This window comes from Coregonus lavaretus (assembly GCF_964263955.1).
Source record: "Coregonus lavaretus genome assembly, chromosome: 18".
NCBI lineage: Eukaryota > Metazoa > Chordata > Actinopteri > Salmoniformes > Salmonidae > Coregonus > Coregonus lavaretus.
Genome location: NC_140005.1, coordinates 949,112 through 960,285, shown reverse-complemented (window position 1 = coordinate 960,285; position 11,174 = coordinate 949,112). Strand labels below are relative to the sequence as shown.

At 45.4% G+C, this 11,174-nt stretch overlaps 1 protein-coding gene across 1 annotated transcript; it reads right to left on the bottom strand.

Moving 5' to 3' along the window:
• Nucleotides 1-1,134: 1,134 nt before the first annotated feature.
• Nucleotides 1,135-3,841, bottom strand: foxi2 (forkhead box I2; the record flags this gene model as incomplete). The annotated part of the gene is made up of 2 exons (XM_084181596.1): nt 1,135-1,769; nt 3,265-3,841. 2 exons carry the CDS (start codon nt 3,839-3,841, stop codon nt 1,135-1,137), a joined length of 1,212 nt encoding a protein of 403 aa, XP_084037722.1.
• Between the last annotated feature and the right edge of the window lie 7,333 nt (nt 3,842-11,174).

Genomic DNA, 11,174 nt, shown 5'->3' with positions numbered 1-11,174 from the left:
ACCTAGTCCCACAGTATCTAGTCCCACAGTATCTAGTCCCACAGTATTTAGTCCCACAGTATCACCTCCAGTGCTAACACAGTGACAGGGTAGAAAGCTGGATCAGTGGTTAGCTGTAATGTTGATTTGTGATCCCTGTTGGCATTTCAGCAAAGCAACCCAGAGGAGGATTCTGGATATATAGTTACTCGTTCATATCTGTGGTTTATTTTGAGATAAGCAGCTGGATCACTATAGAGAGGTTGTCATGTTTGGTCAAATATGAACAACGTAACAATTTGGCTGCAATACATTCCTCCGTTCTCTCTGTGTTGGCATGGATTGGGAGTTTTTCAGGCACATGTGATCTGTATTGGTGAAATCCACTGACAGATTGGTAATGTGAATAGGCCAATGGAGCTGCATGCTGACTGGGGTTGTACAGTTTGTGATTCATAAAGGTGTCGTCAGAGCGCTGTCTCTGTCCTGTGAAAGCCATATGTATGGACTGGTCTGTCTCTGTCCTGTGAAAGCCATATAAATGGACTGGTCTGTCTCTGTCCTGTGAAAGCCATATGAATGGACTGGTCTGTCTCTGTCCTGTGAAAGCCATATAAATGGACTGGTCTGTCTCTGTCCTGTGAAGGCCATATAAATGGACTGGTCTGTCTCTGTCCTGTGAAGGCCATATGTATGGACTGGTCGGCTGAGCCCTCTGATTGGCTGACCACCTAGATCTGTCGTAGCCCCTTGCTATGAGTCAGTGACTTTACATTATATGCTATATGTGGCTATATGTCCGTGGCTATATGTCCGTGGCTATCTATCCGTGGCTATACAACAGTGACTATATGTCCGTGACTATCTGTCCGTGGCTATCTGTCCGTGGCTATTTGTCCGTGACTATTTGTCCTTGGCTATACGTCAGTGGCTATATGTCTGTGACTATTTTTCCGTGGCTATACGTCCGTGACTATTTGTCCGTGGTTGCACGTCAGTGGCTATCTGTCCGTGGCTATCTGTCCGTGGCTATATGTCCGTGACTATCTGTCCGTGGCTATATGTCCGTGGTTATATGTCCGTGGCTATATGTCCGTGGTTGCACGTCAGTGACTATTTGTCTGTGGCTATACGTCCGTGACTATTTGTCCGTGATTACACGTCCGTGCCCTCTCGGGGGTATAAGAGATTGTTGACACTAAAGCTGTTGTAGAAGTGGCTGTTGAACTGTCCTGCCTGTCCCCCTCCACTGAATGTGTTGTAGTACAGTCCTCTGTTAAAGGGAGACAGGCTGTCTGCTGGGTGACCGTGGCCCCCGAGGCCCGGCTCTGAGACCCCCGGGCTGTGACTGTCCTGGCCTGGGCCCGGGTTGGTGGTGTGGTATGGACTGCTATGGAGGGCTGTAATGTTCCTATTGGTCAGCTCGTTGACCAGTCCCAGAGAGCTAGTCTGTCTGCTGGGGGGACCAGAGGAGAGGGGACTGGAGGCTCCTAGGGGCCCGGAGCCCAGCCCAGACATACTGCTGAAGAAGTTATTAAAACACGGAGCGCCGCTGGACGCCAGGCCCGGGGAGGAGGAGCTCTTATGGCCCTCACTGACCACCTCCATGTCTGAGGAGGAGGGGCCAATGAGCTGGGGGCTGTCCATGGTCTTGATGGGCGGGGCGGTTCGGCCGTCCTCTGTCTTGGTGCCGTTAGTGGAGTCAGAGCGCCGCTTCCTCTTCCTCCTGAAGTTCCCGTTGTCAAACATCTTCTCACAGTTAGGATCCAACGTCCAGTAGTTCCCTTTACCTGAAACATAAATCATAGAAACTTTAGCATTATTATATAGTATTTAGATATTAATAAGCCATTATTAATACCCATTAGTATAATGTACATATCCAATTAAGAACTGGAGGGTGATATGTTCATTCTAAACTTGAGAAAACTGATGCTGGGCTAAACAATATTACAGGATAAAAGAAATGAGGCCTGCACAGTAAAATATATAGCAGGAATAAAGCACTAGGAGCAGCAACATTCCATGTGCGGGCCTCTTTATACGTACACATCCACATAATGTTGTAGTAGTTTAGTATGCTTCACATTATCACAAACAGTGATGTCAAACACCAAATACTCTGGCTTTGGGTTGGGAATGATGCACTGATGAGGAAGCCAATGTCTAGGTAGCTATTCATTTTAGTGAGTGTGGGGTTAGGATAGTGTCATTCCCCAGAATATGGGTGCTCCGCTCTGCACCTCCAGGATTAGGATATTAAACTGCCATGGTAGGAAACTGAAGGCTCATTTAGTATGGACAAGAAGCCTCTAATAACAAGCTAAGCCGTTATGTTGTAATCCATAAAGTTTCCTACACTAAACTTTACAGTAATGTACTGTTAAACCAAAGTTTCTTTGGAATTTACGGTTACATACTCTACCTTTATTTACAGTAATTTACAGGTAACTAGCTGCCAGTAAATTGACATAAAAACAACAGCATTTGTTTTACAGTGTATTATAACAAACTGTTGGGGCAATCTAATCTTGACCACATAGTTCTAATCTAATCTATAGAATAATATATACATGTTCTAATCTATAGAATTACTTCATAGTTCTAATCTAATCTCTAGAATAATATATATTCTAATCTATAGAATGATCACATAGTTCTAATCTAATCTCTAGAATAATATATATTCTAATCTATAGAATGATCACATAGTTCTAATCTAATCTCTAGAATAATATATATTCTAATCTATAGAATGACCACATAGTTATTTTTATTTCCCATGCTAAAGAAGCAAAGGCCACTCTATATATTAGATACATTATATTAGACTCATCTCAAGTCTATGGGACACTGCTGATAACAATTCCTAGATTTAATATGCACTAAATATACACTATGATAAGCATTCCAGTCTTCAAAATAAAGGAAACGAATTAAAGGATAAAATTAACAATTACCAGAATATGGTATGAATAAACCTCTATATTATCCAAATGATTTTAACTGACATGATCGCCTTGTTGTTAAGGGAATGAGTTAATTTAACCTAGTTTATTTTTCCGTTGAAACCCCGATGTGGGAACTCGCGCTAGGTTAGGTTAGTCTGCAACAGGCCTACATCAACTCGTTCAATCGGTTTTAGGCCCAAACTTTCACACGTCTTTTTATAGCATTTCTAACCGCTGAATCACATAGCCTACCTGAGTAATTCGAATATAAAATAATATCTACAAAATGGGCCTAGATGTTACAATAATAGAACAGGATAGGATAGGATCATACCTGGGTCATCCTCATCGCGGGGGACCTTTTTAAAACAGTCGTTGAGTGACAGGTTGTGTCGGATAGAGTTCTGCCACCCCGCCTTGCTCTTCTTGTAGAACGGGAAGTTATCAGCGACGTACTGGTAGATCTGACTCAGGGTCAACTTCTTCTCCTGCGCGTTCTGGATCGCCATGGCGATGAGCGCAGAGTAAGAGTAAGGAGGACGGACCATCTTCAGCAACTCTTCCTGACTGGCGATGGACAGCCAACCCAGGTCCGGACCCCCGAACCCGGGAGAGTTGGTAAGGAACTGCCGCTGGGTACCATAGGAAGGAGGCATAAAGGATGCGGTGTTGTTTCCGTGCAGGTAAGGGGTGGAGGAGTTGACCGGGGGCCCGTTCAGCCACAGGGATGACGCGTAATCTCCCAGGCCGTATCCAGACGGTCTCTGTGCACTCTGGAGTCCAGCCTGGTGGTACATGCTGAAGTTATCGCAGTAGACAGCCATCTCCGGCGGCTCCTGGGTGCTCTTGGGCTGGAGAGAGCTTGCGGTTGGAGAGGAGGTGTGGTGGACTGAAGGGTCGATGGAGTTCATGCTCCACGCGGGAGGACAACCCCAACGGAATTAGGACACGACAGTAACGTTCAGACCGACGACCTGATTCCAAGCGCGCAACGTCAGCAACAAGTGCCAGAATCCAAAATTGGAGTTTTAATTTTATAACTTCAGACCAACAGCTTCTCATCCAGACACTAGATCATCTCTAACAGCCAATAGACACTCACTAACTGGTTGGGGGTGTGGCCATTGAACTTAGTTTAGAGCAAGTTCAGAGGTGTGAAAGAGAAGAACTTCTCTATGTTTCATACAAACGGCAACATAAAACCCCACAGTGAGTGTTAACTTGAAATGTAATATTAATTGAAAAATGGAGGTTGTGAATTATTCCAACTAGGGCCAGTAGATAGGTCTAATATAAAAAAGACTTGCCACTTCCCCTACTGTTCTCCAAATGTTTCTATTATATCATGTTTTTTAAATGATTGTTGTTTTAATTACTACCGTTATTATTAATATTATTATTTTAATAATATACATGTACTTTTTAATATTTTCTAATGATATGCATTCAGATTAAAAGGCCTATCTAATAAATATATGGATACATATCTCTGTCTAAATCATGATTATTGTTATTCATAATTTTATAATTCTCATCCTTGTTATTATCATTAGTAGTATTGGTAACAGCAGAAGCCTAGATTACCATTAGGCCTATTAGAATTAGTAGCCTACTAGTAGTAGTCCTATATGTTATCAAATTAATATCACTGGGCTTATGACAATAGCATTAATAATATTAATAATAATAATAATAATAATAATAATAATAATAATAATAATAATAATAATAAATAAAATAAATAAAATATACTCATAAAATATGTATTATTTAATTATTCAATTAGATTTGCTTTGAGTTGAGGAAGCATTGAACTATAATGTTCATTATTCATGTCTGGTTCAATGAATGAATAAAGTAACATGATGTGTGTGTGTGTGTGTGTGTGTGTGTGTGTGTGTGTGTGTGTGTGTGTGTGTGTGTGTGTGTGTGTGTGTGTGTGTGTGTGTGTGTGTGTGTGTGTGTGTGTGTGTGTGTGTGTGTGTGTGTGTGTGTGTGTGTGTGTGTGTGTGTGTGTGTGTGTGTGTGTGTGTGTGTGTGTGTGTGTGTGTGTGTGTGTGTGTGTGTGTGTGTGTGTGTGTGTGTGTGTGTGTGTGTGTGTGTGTGTGTGTGTGTGTGTGTGTGTGTGTGTGTGTGTGTGTGTGTGTGTGTGTGTGTGTGTGTGTGTGTGTGTGTGTGTGTGTGTGTGTGTGTGTGTGTGTGTGTGTGTGTGTGTGTGTGTGTGTGTGTGTGTGGTCCTCTGTAGCTCAGCTGGTAGAGCACGGCGCTTGTAACGCCAAGGTAGTGGGTTCGATCCCCGGGACCACCCATACACAAAAATGTATGCGCACATGACTGTAAGTCGCTTTGGATAAAAGCTTCTGCTTAATGGTATATTATTATTGTGTATGTGGATGAATGTGTGTGTGACTATAAAAGTGTGTGGCCTAAACTAAGACCTGTGGGTGTATGACTAAGACCTCTGGGTGTATGACTAAGACCTGTGGGTGTATGACTAAGACCTCTGGGTGTATGACTAAGACCTGTGGGTGTATGACTAAGACCTGTGGGTGTATGACTAAGACCTGTGGGTGTATAATGGTATCAACCTGTTGCTCAGATCATCTATAAATCATTATCAATTATGAGAAAATTCTTGCAATCTGATTTTATAGAATAAATGTAAAATGGGCCCAACAGCTTTATAAAGCAGACTTCTAAAAGAATAAGACAGAATAAAAAATGTGGCCACATTCCTGTGTCAATTGAGTAAAAACCCTCATCAATCATAAAATAATATTCCAAACTTTGGAAAACAACCAAGAAGTGTAGCTATAGTGTAGCTCTTGTCCAGTTTCTAAAATAGTCTATGGCCTTTCTTCCTGTATTACAAGATCACATGAACAACTCTGTGATGATCTATCATCATGTTCATATAGATGAGCTACAAAAGAAACCAACTGCCTTGCAATCTTAAAAAGCAGCACTTATATTAGTATAGCACATGTCCCAGTACACACTGCTTCCTAATGACGCCCGTCCATCACACAAGGTTCAGATTTGGACTCAACTCACAGCGAATGCAATAAATATAGCCAACATTTGCAGTTGGAAGAATTAAATGTAATCCTATCAAATTCAGTGACCAAAAGCTCAGACATTTTTTGTATTTCGCAAATTATAATATTGCCAAAGAATAGTGGACATTTGTCAATCATTTAATCAATAATTTGTCGTTCACGTTTTAGAACGCTGCAAGTAATAAATGTCCCGAACTCTTCTGATTAAGGCCCACACCATCCGTGGGGCTATACTGCCCTCTACTGTAGACAGACTGACATAGGAGGAAGGCGACAGTGACGCAGTGCACCGATTAACCACACGATGGCGCCGTGAGTTTTCTCTCTCCTCCGCGACCAACACATCCCGCAGTGGACGTAACAGCCACACGATGGCGACAGAGGTCTGTGTTCCACTGGAGGAATTTATGAAACACGAGATGAAAATGTTGCAAGAGAACAAGCCGAAAATGTTTTAAGAGGGAGGGAGGGAGGGAGAAAGGGAGGGAGAAAGGGAGGGAGGGAGGGAGGGAGGGAGGGAGGGAGGGAGAAAGGGAGAAAGGGAGAAAGGGAGAAAGGGAGGGAGGAAATACATTAAACAAGCAATGGCAGCATAGCTTACTGTATGTAGGCATACATTTTTCAAGAGGGACCTTCCCATTCGGAAGGGTAATTCTCTGTGCTATTTGGGTTGTTAATTAGATTTGTTCTGACATATATAGATTTTTTTATTTAACAAAAAAGATTATTTTAAAAATATATATGATTTGTGTACTTGATTGATATTTTACTGCATTGTTAGAACCTAGTAACTTAAGCATTTCGCTGAACCCGCTATAATATCGGCTACACTGTGAACATGATCCATTTGGATATAATACTACTGGGTAATATATCCAGATAGAGTAGAGAGGGGGGCCTCCATACCACTGGGTAATATATCCAGATAGAGTAGAGAGGGGGGCCTCCAGACCACTGGGTAATATATCCAGATAGAGTAGAGAGGGGGGCCTCCAGACCACTGGGTAATATATCCAGATAGAGTAGAGAGGGGGGCCTCCAGACCACTGGGTAATATATCCAGATAGAGTAGAGAGGGGGGCCTCCAGACCACTGGGTAATATATCCAGATAGAGTAGAGAGGGGGGCCTCCAGACCACTGGGTAATATATCCAGATAGAGTAGAGAGGGGGGCCTCCAGACCACTGGGTAATATATCCAGATAGAGTAGAGAGGGGGGCCTCCAGACCACTGGGTAATATATCCAGATAGAGTAGAGAGGGGGGCCTCCAGACCACTGGGTAATATATCCAGATAGAGTAGAGAGGGGGGCCTCCAGACCACTGGGTAATATATCCAGATAGAGTAGAGAGGGGGGCCTCCAGACCACTGGGTAATATATCCAGATAGAGTAGAGAGGGGGGCCTCCAGACCACTGGGTAATATATCCAGATAGAGTAGAGAGGGGGGCCTCCAGACCACTGGGTAATATATCCAGATAGAGTAGAGAGGGGGGCCTCCAGACCACTGGGTAATATATCCAGATAGAGTAGAGAGGGGGGCCTCCAGACCACTGGGTAATATATCCAGATAGAGTAGAGAGGGGGGCCTCCAGACCACTGGGTAATATATCCAGATAGAGTAGAGAGGGGGGCCTCCATACCACTGGGTAATATATCCAGATAGAGTAGAGAGGGGGGCCTCCAGACCACTGGGTAATATATCCAGATAGAGTAGAGAGGGGGGCCTCCAGACCACTGGGTAATATATCCAGATAGAGTAGAGAGGGGGGCCTCCAGACCACTGGGTAATATATCCAGATAGAGTAGAGAGGGGGGCCTCCAGACCACTGGGTAATATATCCAGATAGAGTAGAGAGGGGGGCCTCCAGACCACTGGGTAATATATCCAGATAGAGTAGAGAGGGGGGCCTCCAGACCACTGGGTAATATATCCAGATAGAGTAGAGAGGGGGGCCTCCAGACCACTGGGTAATATATCCAGATAGAGTAGAGAGGGGGGCCTCCAGACCACTGGGTAATATATCCAGATAGAGTAGAGAGGGGGGCCTCCAGACCACTGGGTAATATATCCAGATAGAGTAGAGAGGGGGGCCTCCAGACCACTGGGTAATATATCCAGATAGAGTAGAGAGGGGGGCCTCCAGACCACTGGGTAATATATCCAGATAGAGTAGAGAGGGGGGCCTCCAGACCACTGGGTAATATATCCAGATAGAGTAGAGAGGGGGGCCTCCAGACCACTGGGTAATATATCCAGATAGAGTAGAGAGGGGGGCCTCCAGACCACTGGGTAATATATCCAGATAGAGTAGAGAGGGGGGCCTCCAGACCACTGGGTAATATATCCAGATAGAGTAGAGAGGGGGGCCTCCAGACCACTGGGTAATATATCCAGATAGAGTAGAGAGGGGGGCCTCCAGACCACTGGGTAATATATCCAGATAGAGTAGAGAGGGGGGCCTCCAGACCACTGGGTAATATATCCAGATAGAGTAGAGAGGGGGGCCTCCAGACCACTGGGTAATATATCCAGATAGAGTAGAGAGGGGGGCCTTCAGACCACTGGGTAATATATCCAGATAGAGTAGAGAGGGGGGCCTCCAGACCACTGGGTAATATATCCAGATAGAGTAGAGAGGGGGGCCTCGAGACCACTGGGTAATATATCCAGATAGAGTAGAGAGGGGGGCCTCCAGACCACTGGGTAATATATCCAGATAGAGTAGAGAGGGGGGCCTCCAGACCACTGGGTAATATATCCAGATAGAGTAGAGAGGGTGGCCTCCAGACCACTGGGTAATATATCCAGATAGAGTAGAGAGGGGTGCCTCCAGACCACTGGGTAATATATCCAGATAGAGTAGAGAGGGGGGCCTCCAGACCACTGGGTAATATATCCAGATAGAGTAGAGAGGGGGGCCTCCAGAACACTGGGTAATATATCCAGATAGAGTAGAGAGGGGGGCCTCCAGACCACTGGGTAATATATCCAGATAGAGTAGAGAGGGGGGCCTCCAGACCACTGGGTAATATATCCAGATAGAGTAGAGAGGGGGGCCTCCAGACCACTGGGTAATATATCCAGATAGAGTAGAGAGGGGGGCCTCCAGACCACTGGGTAATATATCCAGATATAGTAGAGATGGGGGCCTCCAGACCACTGGGTAATATATCCAGATAGAGTAGAGAGGGGGGCCACCAGACCACTGGGTAATATATCCAGATAGGGTAGAGAGGGGGGCCTCCAGACCACTGGGTAATATATCCAGATAGAGTAGAGATGGGGGCCTCCAGACCACTGGGTAATATATCCAGATAGAGTAGAGAGGGGGGCCACCAGACCACTGGGTAATATATCCAGATAGAGTAGAGAGGGGGGCCTCCAGACCACTGGGTAATATATCCAGATAGAGTAGAGAGGGGGGCCTCCAGAACACTGGGTAATATATCCAGATAGAGTAGAGAGGGGGGCCTCCAGACCACTGGGTAATATATCTAGATAGAGTAGAGAGGGGGGCCTCCAGACCACTGGGTAATATATCCAGATAGAGTAGAGAGGGGGGCCTCCAGACCACTGGGTAATATATCCAGATAGAGTAGAGAGGGGGGCCTCCAGACCACTGGGTAATATATCCAGATAGAGTAGAGATGGGGGCCTCCAGACCACTGGGTAATATATCCAGATAGAGTAGAGAGGGGGGCCACCAGACCACTGGGTAATATATCCAGATAGAGTAGAGAGGGGGGCCTCCAGACCACCGGGTAATATATCCAGATAGAGTAGAGATGGGGGCCTCCAGACCACTGGGTAATATATCCAGATAGAGTAGAGAGGGGGGCCACCAGACCACTGGGTAATATATCCAGATAGAGTAGAGAGGGGGGCCTCCAGACCACTGGGTAATATATCCAGATAGAGTAGAGAGGGGGGCCTCCAGACCACTGGGTAATATATCCAGATAGAGTAGAGATGGGGGCCTCCAGACCACTGGGTAATATATCCAGATAGAGTAGAGAGGGGGGCCACCAGACCACTGGGTAATATATCCAGATAGAGTAGAGAGGGGGGCCTCCAGACCACTGGGTAATATATCCAGATAGAGTAGAGATGGGGGCCTCCAGACCACTGGGTAATATATCCAGATAGAGTAGAGAGGGGGGCCTCCAGACCACTGGGTAATATATCCAGATAGAGTAGAGATGGGGGCCTCCAGACCACTGGGTAATATATCCAGATAGAGTAGAGAGGGGGGCCTGCAGTTTTTTCTCCTCATCAATCTACACACAACACACCATACTGACAAATCAAAACATGTTTAAGATATTTTTGCAAATTTATAAAAAATAAAATGGTGAAATATCACATTCACTTAAGTATTCAGACCCTTTACTCAGTACTTTGTTGAACCACCTTTGTCAATGATTACAGCCTCGAGTATTCATGGGTATGATGCTCAAGTTTGGCACACCTGTATTTGGGATGTTTCTCCCATTCTTCTCTGCAGATCCTCTCAAGCTCTGTCAGGTTGAATTAGAGCGTCGCTGCACTGCTATTTTCAGGTCTCTCCAGAGATGTTCCATCGGGTTCAAGTCTGGGCTCTGGCTGGGCCACTCAAGGACATTCAGAGACTTGTCCCGAAGCAACTCCTGCATTGTCTTGGCTTTTTGCTTAGGGTCGTTGTCCTGTTGGAAGGTGAACCTTCGCCCCTGTCTGAGGTCCTAAGCGCTCTGGAGCAGGTTTTCATCAAGGATCTCTCTGTACTTTGCTCCATTCATCTGTCCCTCAATCCTGATTAGTCTCCCAGTCCCTGCCGCTGAAAAACATCCCCACAGCATGATGCTGCCACCACTATGCTTAACCTTAGGGACGATGCCTGGTTTCCTCCAGTCGTGATGCTTGGCGTTCAGGCCAAAGAGTTCAATCTTGGTTTCATCAGACCAGAGAATCTTGTTTCTCATGGTCCAAGCGTCCTTTAGGTGCCTTTTGGCAAACTCCAAGCGGGCTGTCTTGTGCCTTTTTCTGAGGAGTGGATTCCATCTGGCCACACTACCATAAAGGCCTGATTGGTAGGGTGCTGCAGAGATGGTTGTCCTTCAGGAAGGTTCTCCCATCTCCACAGAGGGACTCTAGAGCTCTGTCAGAGTGACTATCGGGTTCTTGGTCACCTCCCTAACCAAGGCCC